General features: G+C 40.3%; 1 protein-coding gene across 1 annotated transcript in view; it reads left to right on the forward strand.

Moving 5' to 3' along the window:
- LYN (LYN proto-oncogene, Src family tyrosine kinase) overlaps window positions 1-23,827 on the forward strand; it is a 54,268-nt gene that overhangs the window by 19,296 nt on the left and 11,145 nt on the right. The window contains exons 2-10 of the mRNA XM_086609288.1: window positions 1,797-1,933; window positions 3,132-3,180; window positions 3,272-3,377; window positions 3,728-3,826; window positions 3,935-4,038; window positions 5,583-5,732; window positions 7,026-7,178; window positions 14,278-14,460; window positions 15,394-15,470. Coding sequence (XP_086465414.1) covers window positions 1,802-1,933; window positions 3,132-3,180; window positions 3,272-3,377; window positions 3,728-3,826; window positions 3,935-4,038; window positions 5,583-5,732; window positions 7,026-7,178; window positions 14,278-14,460; window positions 15,394-15,470 — 1,053 coding nt within the window. The 5' untranslated portion in view covers window positions 1,797-1,801. The remainder of the gene's footprint in view (window positions 1-1,796; window positions 1,934-3,131; window positions 3,181-3,271; window positions 3,378-3,727; window positions 3,827-3,934; window positions 4,039-5,582; window positions 5,733-7,025; window positions 7,179-14,277; window positions 14,461-15,393; window positions 15,471-23,827) is intronic.

Below are 23,827 nucleotides of genomic sequence, written 5' to 3' on the forward strand. Positions count from 1 at the left end.
CACTGAAATGTTGATACATAAGAAAAGGAAACTGTATTCTCTGCCTCTGTGGTATGGTGATGCCTGATCAGTGCCTATGGAATTTCTGTGTCATTCCTTTTATTTTTAATTCAAAAGAAGATGAGAAGAGGAGCAATGAGTTCTCATGCTGCTTTTAAGCCTGTATCACAGTTCACTGCATCACTGCTAAAATTTTGTGGACACTGGAGATTTGTTGGCAATAGGTGGCAGATAATTTGCAGAAATGGTAGGAGAGGAGATACCTTCTCATGTTTAGAAGAAAACATTCAGTCTATGGACAGGACAGTGCATCTATCATTATGTGGTGCTTCCTCAACAGCAAGATGGAAGATTAAATGAAGGTGACATGGGAAGTTGAGACTTGCCATGTGGGAGTCTTGGTTTATTGTCATAGGCAGTTAGGATTATGATTATTATCAGTATTGTTACAAAAGTACAAATCTTAATATGGACCCAGACCAGTCTGGCTAATTTTCCTGTCTGCTGGGGTAGGATGTGTAAGGCACCATGGCATTGAGACAGTTGTGTCTGTAAGTGAACATTTCTACTGCTTTAACTGTTTACTTTGATGACCTTTTCTGTCCTAGGGATGAAGGTGAAAGTGAGATGCAGAATAGGCTGTAATAATCTACTTTAGCTTCTCCAGCTGTGTTTTACTCAGTGCTGGTTTGCCTAAGCCTGTATATGCACTGAGCTCTTATTTTAGGTTTTACATTGTTCTTCAAAGAACTGGCTTTAAAGATTAATTAGGGCAGGGGGGGAGTGCGAGTGTGTGCCTGCAAGGGAAAATGTGACTGTGAACCTAGCATTAGAGCACTGACCTGAAAGGAGGGAGAGAGGAAGCAAGGAGAGGTTTGAAAAGCATTCCTAGTGGATTCTTTGAAGAGTAAGTATAAATACTCTCCTCTGAGGACGGAATATAGAGATAGTGTTGTATATGTGCTTGCTGAAGTACTGTGTGATTACATCACGGGATTAGCAGTCGGGTTCCAGTCATGTAGATGCTAACAGCTGTATCTCATCTGGTTTAGCATGGATGCACATCCTGAGAGAAGGATTAGCCTTCTAGACTGTATTGAAGAAGAAATGCTATTGTGCTGATTTGCCATCACCAATACACACATTGGCTATTTCAGACTGCTGTAACAGGCCTGTTTGAACACGGAGATTCATTACTGAAGGTCACAATAGCAGCGTATCTGCCATGGAGCTGGGACTGCAGAAGTCATCGGCTTCCTGTGAGATGGAGATTTAAATCAAACTGAGTTTCCTGTTAGACTGGCATATGCAAAATGAAGCAGGGAGATACAGGCATTGCTAACTCCAGCTGCAGTTCTCATCATTTGGACTGGAATTTTTTCATACATCTTTCAAAGCAGCCTTTTCTCTAAAACGTACAGAAATAAGTTGTCACTACAGTATTTATATTTTTCTTATATGTATTCTGAAGCTCACAGAAGTATCAGAAGGATGTTAAGGGGTTTCGGGGTAGGGAGAGATTGGTAAGAAAAGATGGTAAATCTGAAAATGTTGAAATGGTAAATAACTATTTTGAAATATTTGCTTCATCTGTAGATTGAGACAAGAAGTCCTCTTTTTCCTTTGCTGCAGAAAAGAGCTTTCAGTGTGTGTTCCTAACCTTCCGTTTTTCTACCCAAGAGCTATTGCGTATGAAAAGAAAGCATGTTTTCGCTGCATAGCCCAGATGATTGCACGGGAAACGGCTTGGTTGGTGGCATAGTGTTTTTTGTTTAATACCTTTTTTATTCCAACAGGAAATATGGGATGTATAAAATCAAAAAGGAAAGAGAATCTGCATGGAGATGGGCTAGATTTGAAGAATCAACCAGTACGTAAAACTGAACGAACTATTTATGTGAGGGATCCAACGTCCAATAAACAGCAAAGGCCAGTAAGTAGATAGTCTCAGGGGAGAATTCCAGTAGCAAGACCAAAACATGACTGGCATGACTTAAATTTCAGTCCAAAGCACACGCATGAAGAAATTCAAATTGATCATTAGTGCACAACTGGGGTCTTAGTGTTGTGCAGTTCACCCTCAATGTACTTAAAGAAATAAAAAATAGTGATTGGCAGTTTGTTGCTTGATGTTTGTCAGTTTTCTGCATGAAAACAGTAATCCTTGGCAGTGCTGAATCTAGATATAGCTGCGGCTGTAGAATAATGCCAAGTGACTTTAGAAAACCTGTTTAGAACTGGTTTTAAAACCATCGGTGTTGGGTTTTTAACAGCCGTCGGATCCAGCTGTTGATCATTCTGTTTAAAAAGGCTGAGGTAATCATGGGCAATTCTTTACCAGCTCTAGTCAACTTTCCTTTTACTCCCTGAAGGCCACTGCCCACCCATGCCCGAGGTGGGTCTGGAAGGGCGGGAATGGGGCAGCAGCCGAGGGATCGCCGCAGCAGGAAGATGCTAACGGCTGTTCCGTGTGTGCTGCCTGGTGTTGGAAAGGAAGGGTGCTGGGAAGGGCAATCCCGTCGGGTGCCAAGTGGGTTTGCTGTCTCGCAGATTGAGTGGTACCTTCCCCCGACACACGCGCTGTGCTGAGGACGCCATGTTTCCTGTCCGCCCTCGCCCAGGGGCTGTGCTCTCCATGGGTGGGGAGGACACCCTTCCCTCCTCTCTCACCAGCTGACACGGCAGACTTGGTGTGCTCTCAGTCGACGTACACCTGTCACAAACTACCTTTTTTTTTAAAAAAAAAAAACCAACTCTTTTTTTCTTGCACCATAGTAGCGACATAGCTGTGCTCGTCGTTCTTTAGCATGACAGTGGCATGCTAGTGACTGTCCTGTTAGAGACCCCTCTCTAAAGCCTCTTCAGCAGAAGTCACAAAGCTGTGAACTGCCTTCCCACAGCTTGTGCCACACCTTCCTGAGGTCTCGGCTGCTCAATTCAAGATCTAGTGGGGACTCACTATGTTTTAATGTTATAATTCTCTTTTGAAGAACGGTGGGAAAAGATTGGAGCATTTTCTTTTAATTTAAGACATGTAAGATGATACCAAAGCAACTGAACAATATGTAATAGCAACGTAAGATTGTCACAAAGATCTAAAACTGCTTAATTAAAGATGTATTTTATTGTAGGTGAATCCAGAAGCACAGCTCTTACCAGGACAAAGGTTTGCCACTGAAGGTATGTTTTCATAGGACTCTTACTGCTGTGTGCTATCCCGTGTCAGCCTGTGAAATAATGTGAATGTGCCTTTGGCTTTCTGTCTTTGTAGAGACAGAGGAGCATGGAGTCACTGTAGTAGCTTTATATCCCTATGATGGCATTCATGAAGATGACTTGTCCTTCAAAAAAGGAGAAAAATTGAAAGTTATTGAGGAGTAAGTATGACAGTACTGATCGTATTGTAGTTTTTCTTTGGACTCCTCTAATCGTCTTTATAATTTTTTGATATCCTACTCATAACATGAGCGTATGAATGGTAAGAGAGCTCCCTTACCTGTGAAAATACAAATGCATGTGGAGCTGTTGGTCGCACTGGGCAGCTGCCCTTGGTAACAGCAACCAAACATTGACCCGACGGAGCCAATGGCTTCTCAGGGAGCTTGAGTTCAGAGGAAAGATGCTACTTGTCTCTCCAGCACCAGCAAAGATCTCAGCACAGTATAACTCAAATAACACTTTATCATTCTCCTTTCCTGTGAATACTACTGTTGTTTCTGATTTTCAGGCAGGGGGAATGGTGGAGAGCGAAATCTCTGACAACGAGGAAGGAAGGCTTCATTCCCAGCAACTATGTAGCAAAAGTAAACACTTTGGAAACCGAAGAGTAAGTTCTCCCAGGCTCTAAACGCTGGCAAATTTCATATTCACCTTGGTGGTGTACTCTTTGTGGGTGGGGAAAAAAACGGTTCTAAGTCTTTGAAATATTTTTCAGATGGTTCTTCAAAGACATAACCCGAAAAGATGCTGAAAGACAGCTCCTGGCTCCTGGAAATAGTCCTGGAGCTTTCCTTATCAGGGAAAGTGAAACGTTAAAAGGTAGGCTTTGGGGTAGGTTACTTTGGAATCGATAGTAAAGTTAAAAACATACAGTTTGTCTTCACAAAAATCGGCATCAAGTGGCATTGGGTGTAGAGTAGTCCTAGTGTGTCCTATTGTGTGAATTTTCTGCAGTTCTGTGGGAGTGAGAAGGATGGGAAAATCACCAGGAAAAGAGAGAAGAGAGTTACAGGTTAACACTCAAAGTTGAGATAGGAAAAAAAACAGATATGCATGTGTGTGTATGTGTGTGTGTGATTACATTGACAAGAAGCAGAAATGAATGGAGAGATCTTTTCCCTTCTGCATTTGTGATCTGTGATTCCTTTATTGAAGGACACTTTTCATTGTAAACAGTAGATGCTGCATTTTATAGTCTTCCATTATTGGATCTGTAACCATTTCTAGAAGTTTTAAAATGTAGTTAGTGCAGAATGAGTGTTTACACTTCTGCACTATAGTGTGATTTTTTTTTTCCAAAAGCTTTTTGGTAAAGGTTTCTGCTGTAGACAGAGCTCTTTGTACTGAAAAGCTTAGTGAAGTCTCCAGACTCTTCAGCTGGGACTTTCAGAAAAGTGTAGGAGGTTCTGCTCCAGCATCCAGACTCTGACAGCATCCTGGCTGGATTCTCCAGCTGGATACTCTAACACTGCATTCTCCAGATGAAGATGCATGAATCCCTTTAGCAGATCATATGTCTGTCCTCTCCACAGAGAAGCTTTTCTGGCCCTAGCACTGCAGATTCTTCATTAGGTAGCTCTCTTTAATGGGCCCATATTGTTTTTTCTGTGCTCTCAGATGAAGACTTCTAAATGAAGTTGTCAAAGGAAGTCTCCTAAAAATTCAACATAGGCTGCCAAGAGTAAGGCAAAGTAGCCCCAAAATATTTCTTTCTGTCCCCTTCTGTCACTGGGTGGGAGAAGAGAAGAGGGTGTGAGGTGGTTTCTTATCCTTCGAAAACAGACAAGAAGAATTGTACAAGCAGAAGAAACGAATGACTGAATGACTTTGTAGTTTAGGGCAGATGCTCTGCTGCCCCGTCTGAAATCCCAGCTGAGGTTAGGCTCCCTAGCACTAACAGACATGCCCTCTCTCCTGTGCACCCCAAGCCATCTCCAAGCAATGCTTTTGCTAGATGGCCAACAACATCCAGCGTGTTCCTTTTCTGAAACGCTGATCTCCAAATTTCAGCTTCTGCCTGAGGAGTGTGACAGCCCTGGCCTTGCTTTCGCAGCTGCTTCCAGTCAAGCCGGGGGGGCTTTCTGTAGAAGTGGGCATTGGACACGGAGCTGGCTGGCTTATAGAAGTTCTAACTTTTGTTGAATAAAATTGAAAAAGAAAGTGTGACTGTAAGCGTTTTGGTGACCAGTTCAGGACCGGGCTATTGGTTAACTTCCTCACGTTGATTGCAAAATGCTTTTTGAGGAAATAAGGAAGTAAAAAGAAAAAGGGGCAAAAAGGTGATTTTGTTAGGCTCAACTGAATATGCGTGGACACTGTAGACTTTTGCTATCTATTAATGACCGTTCTTTCTTTATCCACAGGCAGCTATTCTCTCTCCATAAGAGACTATGATCCACAGCATGGCGATGTTATTAAGCACTACAAAATTAGGAGTCTAGACAATGGAGGATTTTACATCTCACCAAGAATAACTTTTCCCAGCATCAATGATATGATCAAACATTATCAAAGTAAGTTAAATCAGTTAGTGGATTACTTAATAGAATACAGCCGTTATTTCCTGTGAAGGAAAATAAATGCTTTCTTGCTTTGTTTCAAACCTTTTCATCTTTTTTTTTTTTTCCCCTTAAATAACCTAGGCATGCATGTTATCAAAGATAACCGAACACTGGTTGGAACCCAAGTCACGTTGTTTTTACAATCAGACCTAATGCTGCTTGTTCTGTGCCATACCATTGTGAAATAAAGAATAGCTTTATAAAGCACCTCATCAAATTATGATGATGTGAAACTACAGTAAGAATTGACTGTATTGTAAATATGTAAATTCTATATTTGAAAGTAAATTTATATTCACAATTAGGACAAATACATGTACACTTGTGAATGTCTTCTTGCAGTGTTGAGCGTGGAATTGTTTTTATTTTTCTTATAAAATTGTGTATTTGTTTGTTTATTGTGAATGGTGTTTTGAAGGAAGTTAGAGTATGTTGGCTTCAAAGAAAGAATATTGCATCCACATAGAATGCATACAATAATTATTAAAAAAAAAAAAAGGGAGGAGGGAAGGGACAAGTTCCTACCTATATTTTAGCTACAAAAGTGACTTTTCATTCTGCATTACCTTCTGGTGGATAGCTCCAAAATATGTGGTTTTTACTCTTGTAACTGGCAAGACAGAGAAGACAATAAATGTAGGACAGAAAATCACATAGTGATTTTTCGAAGCCATGCTAAGGTCTTGGCCATGATACTTCTCTGAGTTGTCAGGCATGTGATAATTCTTTGTCACAGCTGGAAAAGCTGAGAATTATTCTACATTTATGTTAAAGTTGTAGCTGGTCAGTGTCTGGAGAAAAAAAAAAAGTGACCTACTTATGCTTGCATGCACATGTATCTGAAACAACGCTACAAGAAAATTTAATGACAAATTTAGAATACTGGTTTCAAGCCTGACTCCAGTGTGCATGTGCATCTTCATCAGCATACTGTCAGTAAGCAGATCTTGTATTTTGTTTAGCTCATATGAATTGTACTAAAAAACAACCTTAATAATCTGATGGTAACCAGATGCATGTGTCACTTTGTTATTAAATTTATCTCTGAATACAAAATTTCAGTTCAGAGGTGCTTAAAGTTATATGAAAGCACCAGAAAGGTTACGTTTTTGTCAAAAGACCTGATTATTTTGAAAATTATTTTGAGCTGGTTAGTGCACACTTGTAATTAAGTAATGTTTGTCTCAAGTTGTGAGGCACAGAAGTGTAATGGATTTTATATTTTGTTTTTCCTTTGAAAACCAGAGCAACCAGATGGCTTATGCAGAAAGTTGGAAAAAGCTTGTATTAGCCCCAAGCCTCAAAAACCATGGGATAAAGATGCGTGGGAAATTCCACGGGAATCAATTAAATTAGTGAAGAAACTTGGAGCTGGTCAGTTTGGAGAAGTCTGGATGGGTAAGTTTATTCCTTTGGAAAGAATATTTAAATCTGGTGAAAGAAGTGTCATTTCAGCATTTCAGAGTCATTCAGAATAATTGTGGACATGAACCTGGTCCAATATACTTGTAAAACAGAACAGTCAGGCCCAGAATATACCCTCTCATGAGGAGAGAAGATTTGCGAGGGGGAAGATATCTGATATCATGAAATAAATTCATTTGTGTCTTTTAAAGGAAAAAAAAATTAGTGAGTAAGCACTGTAATTTAGAGGGTTGAAGACGAGGGTTTTTTTGGTTGTGTTTTATGGGGGAAGTAGAAGGTTATAGTAAGAGGTGACTCTTGATTTTCAAAATCGGTGAGCATCTCCGAGATTTGTTTCCAAAAAGAAAGTGGTAAAGAGCCTGAAATAGAAAGAAATCATGTCTTTTAGTGAATTATGTCTAGAGTTTTCATGGTCTTTTGGTAAAAAAGAGGCTGCAATGTAATGCATGGGACTGCCGTACTGGATAAAAAACAGGGACACTTAATCCGTGATTATTGCCTGCCAGATTGCTGCTGAGAAAGTAAGTGATTTCTGTAGTAAAAAGATTAGAGATTGATCACATCTACCTTGAACTATCATGTAGGTCCCCAATAATGACCTGTCATAAGACTTACAAGTTGTAAACGTTAACATATATCTGGCAAAAAATGGTAGCATTATTATTATAACTGTAATTAGCTTTGTTTGCTTGTAAGCAATATTATTTTCTCAGCCTCAGCGACTTCCTGTGGCAAGGGACTATGACCACTGTCTAATCACATTCTGCAAAAATATTTAATCCTCTTGGTTTTGAAATGCTGCCTATTCAGGGACCTGAGTATTCCTTTGGGTTCCAGATTGCGTATTCTGTGTGCTTTTCATTACTTACACACTTGTTACTGGTTACCATCTTATTTGAGGTAAACTATACCTTTCTCCCAAAGTCTTCATTATAGTGTTTTTCTCAGGCCAGATCATTGTCTCAACCCTTCCCTAGATCTTCTTTTTGGAGGTTATATTTAAATAGTAATAAAATTGTTATTATAATAATATAGTATTTATTTGTTTGTTGTTTTTTTTTAAAAGAAGATTCTGTAGGCAGGGCATTTCTGAGCATCTTGAAAGTGTATCCTAAAACTTATCAGAAGACACAAAGCTATGAAGGGGTCTCTGATGACACATGAGAGTGTGGCAGGCTAACAGGAGCATCACTGCTTTTGAAGAGATGCTCTCATTTAGAAAAGTAAAGGACAGAGTGGTGCTGTTTGAGTAGCAAAATTCCACATGCAACTGCAGCATCAATCAGAAAGCTCTAATTCAGTCACAGGTGCAATCTTTTGATCTGAATCATGTAAAGAATGCAAGCAATGCATCTCTATAACATAACATAGCCAAATTCAGCCTTTTATCTGCCTTCAAGAGAAAAGGCTTAAGGAACCCTCCAGCTATGATATATGGGTGACAATTTACCTACTAGTCAAGACAAGCGTCAGCCATTGTGAAGTTATTTTTAATGTAAAAAACAAGGGCAAGAAATGTTTAAATGACACTGAAACGCTATGAAAGACTTTGTGGCAGAAGGTAATCACTTGCTTGAAAATGTAGATCATTTTGGGAAGTAACTACTTCTGCACATACGCACACAAAGGCATAAAACTTTAAAAGGGTGTTACTGGTTCAAGATGTTTCCTCTTGTTTGTGTCATTATTTTAACATCTAAATCGGGCCTAACCCCTGCATCTGAATTGCTGCACTGTGAGAAAAGTTAATGTACTGTGAAAGCAATCGCTGTGTTTCCTCTTCTCTGCTTCCTTTCTGAAGCGAGAGAAGCTGATTTGCATGGCGCAGGTCCTCTCGAATCAGGAGCGCGGTTAATCTTAGAACCAAGGAAGTTCAAGCTGGAAAGGACGTATCAGGTCAGCTGTGCAGTGCAGGGTATCGACCATGCATTGTAATGATCAACCAGGGGCATCAGGAGTTACGTAGAGGTACTGAGAAATAACCTAGTCCTTACGCTCTCCCGATTAAAGAGCTTGTTGTCTCTCCTCATATAGAACAAAATAATTTTTAAGCCATGATGTGAATTAGAGAGAAATATTGTTCCGTGGTTTAATTATTAAATAAATTTATTCTTGATAATGGGCACTTAGAATTGCGGTTTCAAAGGGAACAGTGTCCTATTCAGAGGAACTGGGCTCCCCATTGAAGAGAGATATAGAGCTACTGGAGAGAGTCCAGCAAAGGGCCATAAAAATGACTAAGGGACTGGATCATCCCCTACGTGAGGAAAGCCTGAGAGAGCTGGGACTGTTCAGCCTGGAGAAGAGAAGACTCAGGGGGATCTCATCAATGTATGTAAATACCTGGAGGGAGGGTGCAAAGAGGACAGAGCCAGGCTCTTCTCAGTGGTGCCCAGTGACAGGACCAGAGGCAATGAGCACAAACTGAAACACAGGAGGTTACCTCTGAACATCAGGAAACACTTTTTCACTCTGAGGGTGAATGATCACTGTCGCAGGTTGCCCAGGGAGGTTGTGGAGTCTCCATCCTTGGAGATATTCAGAAGTCAACTGGACACAGTCCTACTGTGCACTGATACAACGCGAACCATAATGTTCACATTGTATCAGTGCACAGGTCTAGCTGGCCCTGCTTGATCAGAGGGGTTACACCAGATGCTGTCCAGAGGTCCCTTCCAACCTCAACCCTTCTGTGATTCTGTGTTATATGGGAAGATGAAGATAATACTGCAATGTGAAGATATGCCAGCATATCTTTTATAGTCTTTCTTTTTAGTTTGTCCATAAGTACTCTTTGGGCTTCCAAGTTGACATTGTCCTCTTGCACATTCTGGGGGGAGCTAGCTTATGTTATGGGAGGACTAAGAAAACCCTAGGAACAAAAAGCAGACCCCCATTTCCCCCAAGCACTCGGCTGTGCTCCTGTGTGACCTGTGCAGAGAATCTTTGTCACTTATGAACTGGGCAAGTGGCTCTCCAACTCTGAAGAGTTTCTTTTACACAGAGAAAACTTGCTATAAAGGACCATCAATTTTACAGTTTTGTCTATCACTTCAAGTGCATTTAATTTCTTTCTTTGTTAACAGCTATGTGTAATTTTATACATTTTATAAAGACTTTCTGGTTTTGGGCTACCAAGTTAGTGTTTATGTGTGTGTTTTGGGCACCAGCTGTGCTGACATGATAGATGAGACCAGCATGGCAGAGTTGCGTTCACATTTTATGCACTGCACTGTGGAAGCAGTTAGAAAGCTGCAGCTTGTGCTTTCTGCCCTCACATTTAATGTCCTGTATGGAGATGAGCTAGAGATGGAGCTACTGTTGCATTCCTCTGCTGTTTGGTCAAGTGATGCCTGTAGTTAGTGAAGGAGCGATGCACTAGGATGCTGACATGCACTAGGATGTGCAGAAGCTGCTGTTCCTCAGTGAGCATCTCAGAAATACTGTACCTCTTGTAATCATAGCAGCCTGAGACATTATCTGGCTTCCAACAGTGCCATATCTCCATAGCTCAAACAAATTGTTGCCAGTATAACCTTGCAGGGAATCACTGCAAAGGCAAAGGAAGGAGAAAGGTGCATCTTGTAGGGTTGTTCACGAAGTTGTTCATCTTCAGTCCTGGAGATCTAGTCAGAAATAATAGGCTCGACCTCATTACTGTCTGTTATAAATTCATATCACAGCTTGGCCTGATTAAGCTCATGCAAGAATTTGATGGCAACCTGGCTGTCCGAGATACTATTCTGACAAAATAGTCATGATCAACTCCAAAATAAATATGTGAAACACTAAAAATTTTTGGAGGATTCTATGCTGACATGTAGAGGGGAACATAGCTCTCTGTGTAAGGCATCACCACATTCCTCAGACTTACGTACTATTGCTTGCATCACATTTAATTTTATAACAAAAGCCTAAATTCCAGAGAGACTTGCTTCCTGCCATGGTATGAAAGGATTTTTGACCATGGAGTCCAGCGCATCTGGGCAAGCTTCTTTAGTGATGTGATGAACCAGAGTACCGCTGCAAGAGCAGGGTCTATGTTTTATGCATTTTTGTTCCTAGTGTGCACTGATACGATGTGAACCGTAATGTTCCGTGGTATTAATAATCCATGAAGAGAATTCTCAAGGAGGGCTAACAGAAAAGTTAACAAGCCAAATGGAGCCATTATGGTGTGTTTTATTAATGAGGCACATTTTGCTTGCATCTCAGGTGTAAAAGAGTCTCTCATTCGATAACCCCCAAATTAGAATGTAGGTAACACACATTTTGGAGGTGTACTTTCTTATGCAGCTGTTAGAAAAATCTGAGTAAATCATACCAAAGAAGTACTGTTATTAAAATAAAAGACATCTAAAATGAACCAAGAAAACTCACCGGTACATCTCATCAGTATCAGAAACAGATTTTTACAGTGCATACAGAAGCTGAACGTTTGTTTCAAAGAATCTGAATTGTATGTCAGATGTTCTAGATGTAAGCAAGAATTTCGTTGCTTATCTGTCTTTCTGAATTCGTGTTTAGGTAGCAAGCTGGCCATGTGTTCATTCATGTCATATGGCAAGGAATACTGTGACAGCAAGTGCTGAGTCTGCACCCGGAGCCAGGTTCAGTTCGGGCAAGGCGGACGCTGGCAAAGGGTTCAGAGCCCCAGGACTGTACAAAGCGGGGGTGACGCAATGCTGTAGCCACCCCTTACCACAGCATCCTGTGCATCACTGGCATCTTTCCGCAATGCAGATTGAACATTAAATTTATTGTCACTTGCTGAAATGCTTTGGGGTCACCAGTTTTCCTTCTATTTGCACAAAGGCTGCAGTTTCTTACCTGTACAGTAAGAGCGCACCTGCAAAGCAGATAATCTTTATGGAACCTACAACAGAGGTTCTCACGATAATGATAAGTGACCTCATACCCTAATATAATCCTCCCCTTCAGGAGTACCATGTTCTTGCTCTGCTACTTCTGACTCAGAGATGATGGGAGCTTTCTCCCAGATGGCAAGGTGGTGCAGGCTTAGCTGAGAGGTAGGCACTCATGCTCTGTGAGGATTCAGTTCTGGTGTGGTTCTCAGCCCAAATCAAGCTAACACTGGTTTTGCTTGTAATGGGTGAGGGAAAGAGGAGTCAAATTCCAGTTTTGCCAAACTGTCAAGGGTCCATTTTTTACAGAGACCATTGTGGGTGCTCATAGAGTTCGTGACAACCTTTCCTCAGTGTTTTAGTGTCTCATCCCTCCCAATACCTGATGAAATAAATGAACTTGAGAGAGGTCAAGATGAAATATCTCTACTGCTCTCATCAGCTAATTTGCTTTGTGTGTTACCAGCAGAGGGTCAGGGGAGACTTTCTTCTGGCAGAAAACCTCAATATTGCTCAGGTGTTGTAGTAAAATAAACTTTCTGTAAATAGAACTTTAGTTTGATGGATCTCTTTAGTGAATGTAAAGTACTGTTGCATAGTTAATATTAAGTGTGTTGGTCACGATTGCTTCACAGAAATGGTGGTATTAATTAGTATGTTCAGTTTTCAACAAATTGAGAGTGGTACTAGTGCTCTGCTTTATGGTATATGATGGAATAGTAGAAATGATACAAATAAGCTTTCTTCTTCTTCGGCAGAAAGAGATAATATTTAACATCTGCTTTTCTGATGGATATAAATTGTATACCCGAGCTTTAACAAAAGAATTTGACCTGTAATTGTTGTTTCTTATTATTAAATCATCCAGAGGCATATCGTTGTTATTCTTTGACCTGACCATGGTTGGAAAAATATATTTAATAATCATGGAGATGAATAATTTGTGATTGACATAGTGGCTTTTCTCAGGTGATGATCCTTCTTTAAGAAAGGTGATGGAAGACATAGTGGTTAGAGCAATCACTTAAGATCTGGAAATTAGTTCTTTACTTTGTCATTAGTTTCTTATGTTAAGATGATAAATAGCATGAGGAAATTGTGAACTCCAATTTAGAGGTGTAACCATTGTGGTAATACTGTCTGGATTGTTGCTGAATAAGGAAATGAGGCTATTTATTGAGTCATGAAAGTTTTACCTTTTCCGAGAAAAATTTTTGCAATGTTGAAATAGATATGGTGGTTTTGAAATAGATATGGTACGCAAAAGGCTGGCGTTTGATATTACTGCAGCATTCTGTAAATCTGAAATGGTAGGAAAAAATTGTATCTATATCCCCCCTCACCGCCTCCTCTTTCTCTCTGTCTTCTTTTCTTTTTCAAATTAACTGACTTCACAAGAGAAAATTTAGGATCAGTGCTTGCTACTCTATTTTTTTATGATATTTTAACATTTATTTAATGTTTGGAAAACATTAATGCAGAAAATAATTCACTGCTTTTCTCTTTACTGATAGTTGCTTTTTATATAATTAGAATATTACATTAGGAAGTTTGATAAACAGAGAAATGAAACAGCCACAGTCTCTTCCACTCTTGGCATGGGCTGCATGATAAGAAATTATCACGTTTTAAATCTTGCTCTGAACACTGCAGGACTGCAGTCCTGGCAGCATATCTTGGTCGGTCATGAGAACACTCATTTGGTTGCACTTTCCCATAATACTCCATTTTTAATACTGAGAGTTACAGAAAGGATTATAAGCATGAGACTGGCATGCATAAAATGGTTTTAATCATGGTCTTTAAAGATGCTCCAGAAACTTGCAAACAATCCATGGACGCTATTAGATTCTGAGCCGATTTATGTGGACATTCATTAAAAAGTCTCTTGACACTTTGAATATTTTATGGGCTGCTTGTAGATGAAAGCTTGGTGTGAAGTAAGATAATTTGCTTGCTTTATATTTTTTTTTTGAGATAACTGATTTCTAAAAATAGGGAATGGATTATTTTTCACTGCAATGTTGTATCAGTTGCAAAATAAAAAGGAATTCTAGTGTAAATATTTGTGCTACGTCTGGCACTTGATCTCAGGGTCTTAGCTATTACTGGAATCCAACCTCATCTGCTTTACAAATTCCTACTAGTCGGAGTGCTGCGCGGTGCAGAATGACTTCAAGCGCACTGATCGTATTCCCTCCTTTTAGGTTACTATCATAACAGTACAAAAGTGGCTGTGAAGACTCTGAAGCCTGGAACGATGTCTGTGCAAGCCTTCCTGGAGGAAGCCAACCTCATGAAAACTCTTCAGCATGATAAGCTCGTTAGGCTTTATGCTGTAGTGACGAAAGAAGAACCTATTTATATTATAACAGAATTCATGGCTAAAGGTGAGAGTAACACTGGATCTGCTAGCAGTGTTTTAGTAAATTTTTCTGCTTCTCCTAAATTAGTCCCCTTTCTTTAAAAAGGAAGGACTAAAAAATGAAAACTTGGGATTTCAGCATTATTCTTTTCAATGCTCTGATATAAAGTGAAGGAGCACCTATCCTAGAGGACGACTGAGGTTTTAATTTTACGAGTCATTGCTGCATTTGTGAAATAAACTGTTTTTACAGTTTTTTTTTAAATGTAGCATTTTTAATTGTTTCAGATGCGGAGTGTAACCCCCAAAATAGCTCTGATTCCTTTGGGCTCCCTACCTAACTTTTGTGTCTGGAGTCATAGCAAGGCAATTAAAAGAAACCTTAGAAATTGCCTTATGTGGCCCTTGAATTGATAAATATGTGTGTAATAAGGTGAGTGATAAGAGGTCTTGCAAGGATGGCTGCAGTACTAGAAAAGGACAACCTTTATTAGGGTATTCCTACACAAAATAAATGAGGTTTCCCCCTCAGATTGTCTTGGGTGGTAGTTTTTCTTGTTTTGTCCTGTTTTCAAGCAATTCTGCTGATAACTTCATAAACAAGTGTTGAGCCACTTACTCTTTATGACTTGGAAAGGATCAGTATGTGTGATTTTTCCTGGACAGCTTTCCTGGTAGTAGACTAGGGTACTTACCAAACTCAGCACTGCTGAACTCGGGTATGTTCTGATGGAAGTTTTCTGCACTCAGGAAAATGGCAAAACTTGGGTGCCTGACATGCTGACTTGGATGTTACTGTTGCTAAATCGTGTCAAGAGACTGCCTTACTGTTGTCAACTTGAAAATACATCAGAACACTTCACTGCAAAAAATTTTGTGATCCAGAGAACTGGGGTCCTGGCATGACCTTTATTTTGGTAACAAGCTGCACTGACTTAATCTTTCTCCGTTGTAACAGGAAGTTTGCTGGATTTTCTGAAGAGCGATGAAGGAACTAAATTGTTGCTTCCAAAACTAATCGACTTCTCTGCTCAGGTAAATTTTAAGAAATGTGCTCAAAATTAAAGGAGTTTATTTCTCTCTGAGTCTGAAACTGACGCTGGACAGCTTTATCTTAAGGTTTTTTGCATTAAAAAAAAGAATTTAATTTTCAAATAAGTTTTGGTCTTAGTAAATAAGGTTACTTGAAAGGAAGGGATAGATAAAAGAGGTTTCAAAGGGAATACGTGAAGTTAGGCTTAACTCTTAGATACTGCAGGTGACCTGCGTAGATGGCGGTGGTGCGCAGCCACTTTCCTTTGTGGGAAGGCTGCTTTCAATTCGAGTGGCTGGGAGTTGCAAGTGTAAGTGCAAGTTTGTGCTTGTGAAATTCCTTCAGTGTTAATAAATGTGTCATTTTTACTTCTTAAGCTAGGTCAGTTAGTCAAACTTCTCTTCACCTCAAGGGACTATTGTTGGTTTCAAATTCTTATGTAAATTACTGTGAAATAAATGAAATATAATCAAATTATGTTTCAGGCACTAGTATCTGATTTATGAACTGAGATGACTGTTTCAAAATATACAAGTTATCTCATCTCATAAACAAAATCTGTAGAGAGATCGATCCCAGGGTGATTTGTATGTTGAAGCCTGAATCAAAGATGCCTGGAAACCAGTGCTTTGCCTTGGACAGTTACCAGCATTAGATGTCCAAGGAGGCATATAGAAAATAGAGTAAAATTTGTGCTTTTGCAAGTTGTAATTCATGTTACTAATAGATAATTAATTTCTGATAGGATATTGTTTCACCAACCTTTTGGGTTTTCAGTGTGCATTAGAGTTTGCAAACCACTGGATTCTATTAAAGTAACTTGTCACAATTCATGTGGAAAAAATGAGAAAGATTTAAAAAGGTGTAATAAAACATTAGTAATTGATACAAAAAATTCAGTATGAGAGTATTATATAACTGTTTCATATAACAATAGCTGTATAAATAAATATAAAATATATAATATAGATTTTAGGAAGCATTTCTATACCAAGAGGTTGGTGAAACACTGGAACAGGCTTCCTAGAGATGTGGTCAATGTCCCAAACCTGTCAGTGTTCAAGAGGCATTTGGGCAATGCCCTTAATAACATGCTTTGACTTTTGGTTAAAGTGGCCTGAAGTGGTCAGGCAGTTGGACTAGATGATTGTTGGAGATCCTTTCAGAAGGAAAGACCTATTCTATTCTATGGTACATTATATATCACATATTACTATATTCATGTTCAATATATCAGATACAGATTTTTATTTAACATAGATTCAATGCAGGAACTATTTTTGCTATAATTGTTGATTCAGTGTAGCTATAGGCTTTCTAAGTTTTCTGAACTCTTAACTTGCCCTTGAGAATTTAGTGGGGCAAAAGCTTTGTAGGTCTGGAAAACCTGCTATATCCCAGGTCATGGTCTGGAAAGATGAATAATAGTGGGCAGGAAAAAAAAATGTAGCTTTGAAAATAGTGCATAAAATTCAAGGGGGAGAAGAACATTCATGAGCAGTGATCTGAAAAGAGACCCAGGACGTGGAGAGGAAAGCACATGTGGTTTTATAGCAGGTCTTTTTATTGGAGTTAGGGATGTTGTGTTCATTTTAAATGAATATCGTGTTTTCAGAAATGTAAGGCTGAAAAAGCTTAATGAACTAGAGAGCAACTCTAGCTGTGTACAGCTTAGGTAAATCACTTCCAAGATGACAGGTGTCAGCGATTGTCATTTACAAAGCCGTGAAAGTAGAGTCACTTGAAACAGACATCACTTGTCACCCCACTCTGACAGCAACCTCTCAGAGCCAGTTCCTGCACGTGGCCTCAGAGGCCAGGACCTTGCGCAGCACAGGTGATATGAGAAGCCTCTCTCTTCACATAAGATGTAGACTATCAACAGGAATTCCTGAGAGCAAGCCATGCAGGGTTGCAGAGTGGTCTTACAGGGATGTTCAGGAAGGTCTCTCTGAGGATTTCTGGCTGCAGCCCAAACAAAACTTTGGAACAGAGATAACAGCATTTTTCTTGTGGGAAGAATTTGTAGGTTTTTTGAGAACATTTTTAAAGAGCTCTTAATGCTGCTGGGCAATACCAGGGCTGTGCGGAACAGACTTGCAGGCTGCCTGTGGTACTCAGACTGGAGATTTCCCTCTGACCAACACACATGTTCCAATGGTCTTCTCTAACTCTGACAATGTTAACTGATGGGTCTTTAGGGAAAAAAATAGACAAAAATATTTTGAAACTCTGTTGGCCTCCTGCTAAGATAATGGTAATTTTACTGCAGACCTGTGGATCACACTTTTCCAGAAGGTAGGCTGTATATGAAGGAGAACATAAAATGTGGCTAGTGTTTTTGGTAGGACTCTGGTTTGTACAAATGGAGCACTAATTTATTCTTACAGCAGTGATGTTAACCTCGCTGTGCAGCCTAAGGGGAAAGAAATTTGGAGAGCTATGTTTCAGAAGAAGTTAAAAAAAAAAAAAGCATGGAAGGAAGCTCATGGCGAACTACTTAAATAAGATCAGGCATATTTTTTTGTCTTGGTGGACACATGCTTGAGCTCTTCTTGACTGTCTAATCCACCATTCTGGCAAGGCAGTTTACCAGACTATCCCAGCTTCTCAGAAAGACTGAAAATGCAAGAAATGGTAGCTAAGGATTGGCTTACTCTTCCCGTTGTACATCTGTGATGTTTCACAGGGCTGACCTGCTCCCAGCCATGCTACACAGCTGGCTTGCTCACAGCCACATCTGCACACAAGACGTCTGTTGCAGCAAAATTTGCTGAAAGAACCCAACCCGTTGCAGAAGGGTACGTTACCAATGGATTTGTGATACAGCAGGAGGAAAATGGGCAAGAAGTGGTTCCACTTAGTATGTTGCCTTTTTATCCAGAGGAATGGCCTTGGCCACCTTACAAGGCCATGTCAGATAAGGAGAGACTGGGAGTGGGAGAAAGGGAGGGGAGGATGTGGTCTATGTGACTATCAGATAGCTGAAGAATGTAGTGTAGGTAGTTGAACAGGAACCCCAGCTGAAGCTGATTTTCCAAGTGGTGTTGAAGAGCGCTGCGGGTTGGTGTTTCCGTTGCCAGACTGCTGTTAGAGCTCCACTTGCTGAGTTCGTAATGCCTTTGCCTTGAACGGTCTTGAAAGAAATCTGCATTCACAAGGGGTGAAACATTCTGATTTTGGAAAAAAAAAAAAAGTAAGGACTGCTCCCTCAGGTGAAATAAACGCCTTTGTGAAAGATAGAATTTTTCAAGCAAGTAGACAAATATACTCCTACTCTGCTATTTGGGGACAGACTTTTCAATAGGGCCTGTAGCGATAGGAGAAGGGGTAACGGTTTTAAACTAAAAGAGGGTAGATTCAGAGTAGATATAAGGAAGAAATATTTTATGATGAGGATGGTGAAACACTGACACAGGTTGCCCAGGAAGGTGGTAAATGCCCCATCCCTCAAAACATTCAAGGCCAGGTTGGACGGGGCTCTGACAAACCTGATCTAGCTGAAGATGTCCCTGCTCAGTGCAAGAGAGTCGGACAGTTGGACTAGACAACCTTTAAAGGTCGCTCCCAACCCAAACCTATCTAAGATTCTGTGATTCTACTTAGTTATACTTACATCTAGTGTCTACTTTAGCATGCAGCTGTGAACTCAGGATTTTTAAGGGTTTTTTGCTGTACTAACAATGACAATTTATGAAATTGGGCTTGTGGAAAACATAGCAAGAAAATGCTTGCTAGGAAGGTGATCCAGCTCAGTTTCTAAAGCAATCTGCCCTTGGAAAGAGCTGGAATTTCTCTTTTATGTTTTAGTTAGTGTGTATGAGTAGGGGCTGGGGAAATCTAGTGTTAGCTATGCCCTGGCAAAGGTGATTTTGGCCACTAGAGATGAAAGCTAGAAGTCTCTGAATGGAGTGTGTTTTAAAGGAAGATGAGTTTTGGAAAAGTGTCTTCAAGAACATCCTACCTGCTTTAGTACAGAGCAGAGCTTTGGCATCTCCCGTAGAAGTCAGCAGAATTGTCAGTATGTCGGGCATGCCAGAAACAGCCAGGATTACAGAGAAAGCAAAATCTGAGCCGTTTCCCTGCCTGCGTGACCACTGCTGGTGCATGGGTCAGCAGCACAGCAACCTCATCGGCTGGTCTCGCAGCTGCTGTGTGTCAGGCAGGCATTAGCTGACACGACTGACAAGCAATTCCCATTCCTGGGGCTTCTGCCCATCAGCTCAGCCAGTGGACTCAGGGAACCCAAAGGTGCTGTTGGTTCCCAGTTACGAGTTGGAGGGTTAAGTGAATTTCATCGCTTTGTCCACAAGCTACACTGCCAAATCTTGCTAATGCAGCATGCCAAGAGAGTCCATGTGGACACTGCCTATTTTCCCGTTGGTCATCTAGAGGTGACCGCCTAGCTCCTTGTCGTGGTTTAGGCTGAAAACCCAGCTGAAACCAGGACCACACTAAAGCGACTGGCACACTCTGGATTTTACTACTTGGTTTTCATCTTGCCCCAGAGGCAATTATCCAACAAGGTCCCCGTTCTTTGTTTCAAGGTTCTTGAAATCGTACTTGCTTCTCTCTGATGAGAGCTGCTGAAAAGGGAGTATGCAAATTCAGGGAGCCTTTTGCATGTGTAAACTCTTCCTTCTTCTTATGCAAATCCGTTATCTACCATGTAGCACACATGTGCATGGTGGCCGTTGTTAGGAAAATGATATCAGTTGTTACTGAACATACTCATGTCATACCTTTCAAACTGGTCAAAGTTTTGTCACAAAACCAGTCTTTCTTCTTTCCTGTGCAGTGCTCATACTTTCATTAATTCTTCTATGATCTACAACGTCATTGGTAACTCTTAATTCTGCCTTCTAAGGGTACAATGCCATTGAAATAATAATAAACTTAGAATAAAATTACTAGAGATTTTTGATGCAGTGTTTTAATCCCTCTCTCCTCTTTTTTTAAGGGGAGAGGGGAAAATCCTAAATCAGAATTAATTTTAACTCTAACTTGGCATTGGGAGATTTCCACTGCAGTCTCACCATATTCCTTTCCAGGTTTCTTTCATTTTTAATGATACCCTCTAACGTTCCAGTGCATAATTACATACGTGACTGTAATAAACCTTTTTTTCCCTGTGGGTCTGCTTTGACTACATAGCTGCTTGACTGGAGCAAGAGGAATACTTTTTTGCAGCCTTTCCTGACTTCACCTTTAGGATAAGCACTGCTGCAAACTGAAAATGGATATTACACTAATATATCGCTTGAAGATTAAAATGTGACTTTTTCACAACAATTTTCAGTTGCCTGATATAAAGGATCTACACCCTCTTCATAGACAGATAGTCATGTGAAGATGAGCTCTTTTTTTGAAAACTCTGTGGTCAAGAAGTGTATTTTATTTCTTTATGCCTCTGGACATTATTGAAAGGAACCTGGTTTTGGTTAATTGCAGACCAAAGACAACCCTGTCCCGATCAGTAACACCTGTCTGCTTCAAACTTTTCAAAACTGCAGGCTGGTTTTAGTGAGGATCTTCCCTAGGAACTGAACATTACCAAATTGAAAGCAGCGTGAACCTCAGGATAAGGCTCTGTTATGTCTTCTGCTTAAACTTCACTAGCAGGATGCTCTGTCCCACCTTAAGTGCTTCACACTCATTTCCAGTCTGGTTTTCAGGACCTGCTTTGGCAGGAGCATCCCTCCGAGCCCAGGGCCTGAGCAGCCCAAGTGGGAAGCCGAGAGCAGCTCTGGGACCACTGTTCCCAATCTGCTGAGCAACGGACGAGGGATGCAGCCGGGATGTCGTGTTCTCAGCTGGACCCTCAGGGGCAGCATCCCAGCCCCGGAGCGGCCCTGGGGAGTGGGCACAGCAATTCAGCCCCACTTGTCTCGCAGGCAGCAGTGATACAGAGGGAGTTTCGAAGCTGTCTTTATTCATGAATCCCTAAATCCTTCTACTGCCTGCTGTTTCATATGTAGTATTATAGTATGGATCCTGAAAAGAGTGAAAAGCCACATCTGCCAACACAATGGGAAATCTTTTAAAAGTATACCTAAACCATCTCTAAGTAATAATTCCTACATGATTTTGGTTTAAAATAGGTCTGGAGAGGACATTTTTGAGTGTTTCTGACCATATATGATTTGGCCAAATTATTCTCATCTGGCACTGTCTTTATGATAAGTGTGATTTGCCCTTGCACTTGTAATTTTTTTTTTTTTGATGGTGTGGTTGTTCCTGAGACTTTTTTCCCATGAGGTTGCACCTATCAGCCCTCCAGGTTGTTTAAAACTTGCTTTCCTGATTTAAAAAAAAAAACTTTCTTATTTTGCCCTTCTTTCATTCGCTTTCATTTTCATTCCACACTGTTTTATGATCCCTGTCATTTAGTTTTCCTTCTCAATGTGGTATAATATGTTCTCAGCATGATACAAAAACATCCTGTGAGGTTGACCTTAAGCAAATTAGTCTGGCTTCTTTAGTATTCCAAATTTTTACGTACAGGCTAGAGATGCACAAGTGGAATCCATTACACGTGTTGCCACAACCCCCTCTCTGCATGAAGAAACAGCATTGCAACCTATGTGTGAAACATGACTTGTTTGAAATAACTCTTGCAAAAGAGGATCACAGACCTTGGGATGGAAGTCAAGATCAAACATGCCCTGGAGTTGAAAAACGGAGCTATGAAGGAATCCAGAAGTTCACTGCTTTTGTAGCAAAAAAAAAAAAAAAAAAAAAAAAATAGCTGAGTTTCACCCTTTGAAAAAAAACCCCAGAACTGCCCATCTCTTTACATGCTGTTTAACGTCATTTGTGACATTTCTCCAAGCAAGTCTATGAATTGTGAGCAAGTGCTTTTGCTTTTCAGAGGGTGTAGATTTTCTGTGGCGATAGCATCCTCTCCTGAAACACTGGTTTATTAGGTTCTCCCCTCCCTGCTTCAAAGTCCTCTGCTGCTTTTTCTGCTTTCCCCAAACACCTTCAGAAACTACAAAGAAAAGGCAAGAAAGTAGGGAACGTGTGTTTTCAAAGCAATGTTGTTTGTTCCATGCTTTTGTTACCATTTTCTTTCAGGATTTGAAAGAGTTCTCTACCCATTTTTGAAATTACTCACCAGTGTTCTGGAAAGTTAAGTAATTACCTGTTTTACAGGTAGAAAGAGCAAAAACAGGGAGGAAAGAGCACTGGCAGCTGAAATCACACCCCAAAATGGCAACAGAACTGGCTGCAGAACTGCGGCTCCAAGTCGTTCATGTTTTGCATGACTTTTAGCTGAAGCTTTACTACAGAGGCTTCTTGTGGAGTGATATATGTCTTCCAGGAGACTTTTCTTCCATTCTTATCCTGGGTGCATAGTTCCTAATATTTAGAGATTTGTTGGTTGGTTGTTTTTAAAAGGATTTAACTTGCGTACTTCTAGAAGCGTGTCAGTAGTTCATTAGAGGTGAAGGGAAAACTGCTCCCTTCTTGGTAGTAACACTTGTGCAGTGTAGGCAGAATCCTCTCTTAAAGGCCACAAAATATGTTCCAAATTAGCTTTCCCCACCTGCTCCTGAGTAGGAGTTACATGTAGCCGAACAGTCTTGACAGGTACCGATGATCATTAAAAGAAAGGGAAAAGGGCTTTAATTTTCTTTTGTTCCCATGAATTTCTCTACATTTAACATATCATTTGGCAATGAAAACTCAACAGTTATCATAAAGAGTTATCACATTGGCTCCAGCACCCATTCCCTTGATACAAAAATCCTTTTTTTTTTCTTTTTCCTCAAGCAAAGTTTTAACGTGACCAGATGTGTGAATTCAGTTGTCCAGTTGCTGTGTTTCCCTCCCCTTCCCCTTGAAAATTTCTTGCCCATTATTCTTTTCCTACTTGGGAATTTTTTGCATGCCCAAATGTTTGTTCATACGTGGCTTCTTTGAATTTCTCTTATTCAACACAGTCAAAACCATTGTCCAGGAATTTCACGGAAATGTAGTTTGTATTTGCTGAAAACATAATGGATTGTTTGATGTCGCATTCTTCATTTGTGACTAATCAGATGATGACTTCAGTGAGTCTGGCACAAATAAGAGGAAATAAAATGGTCTTTCCAATGCCTTTGCTTGGTTAGGTTTGGAAACTAAATATCGCTGTCATAAATGTCTCTTGTGAAGTGGTTCTTCATTCCCCAGTCAGCAGTTCGCCCACTTGTTAAATCTGTGCAGGGAAGTAGGGGAAAAGTTGATTCATTTGTGATGGTTGATGTATTTTTGGTGACATTAGTGGACCTGTTTGCGTTTTGGTTGTATCTGCCAGGCTGGCCGGTCCAATCTCAGCATTGATCTTGGAGCAAAACCTTCCCTTACATCTCTC

The sequence above is a fragment of the Tauraco erythrolophus genome, chromosome 3, assembly GCF_009769465.1.
Source record: "Tauraco erythrolophus isolate bTauEry1 chromosome 3, bTauEry1.pri, whole genome shotgun sequence".
In the NCBI taxonomy this organism is placed as follows: domain Eukaryota; kingdom Metazoa; phylum Chordata; class Aves; order Musophagiformes; family Musophagidae; genus Tauraco; species Tauraco erythrolophus.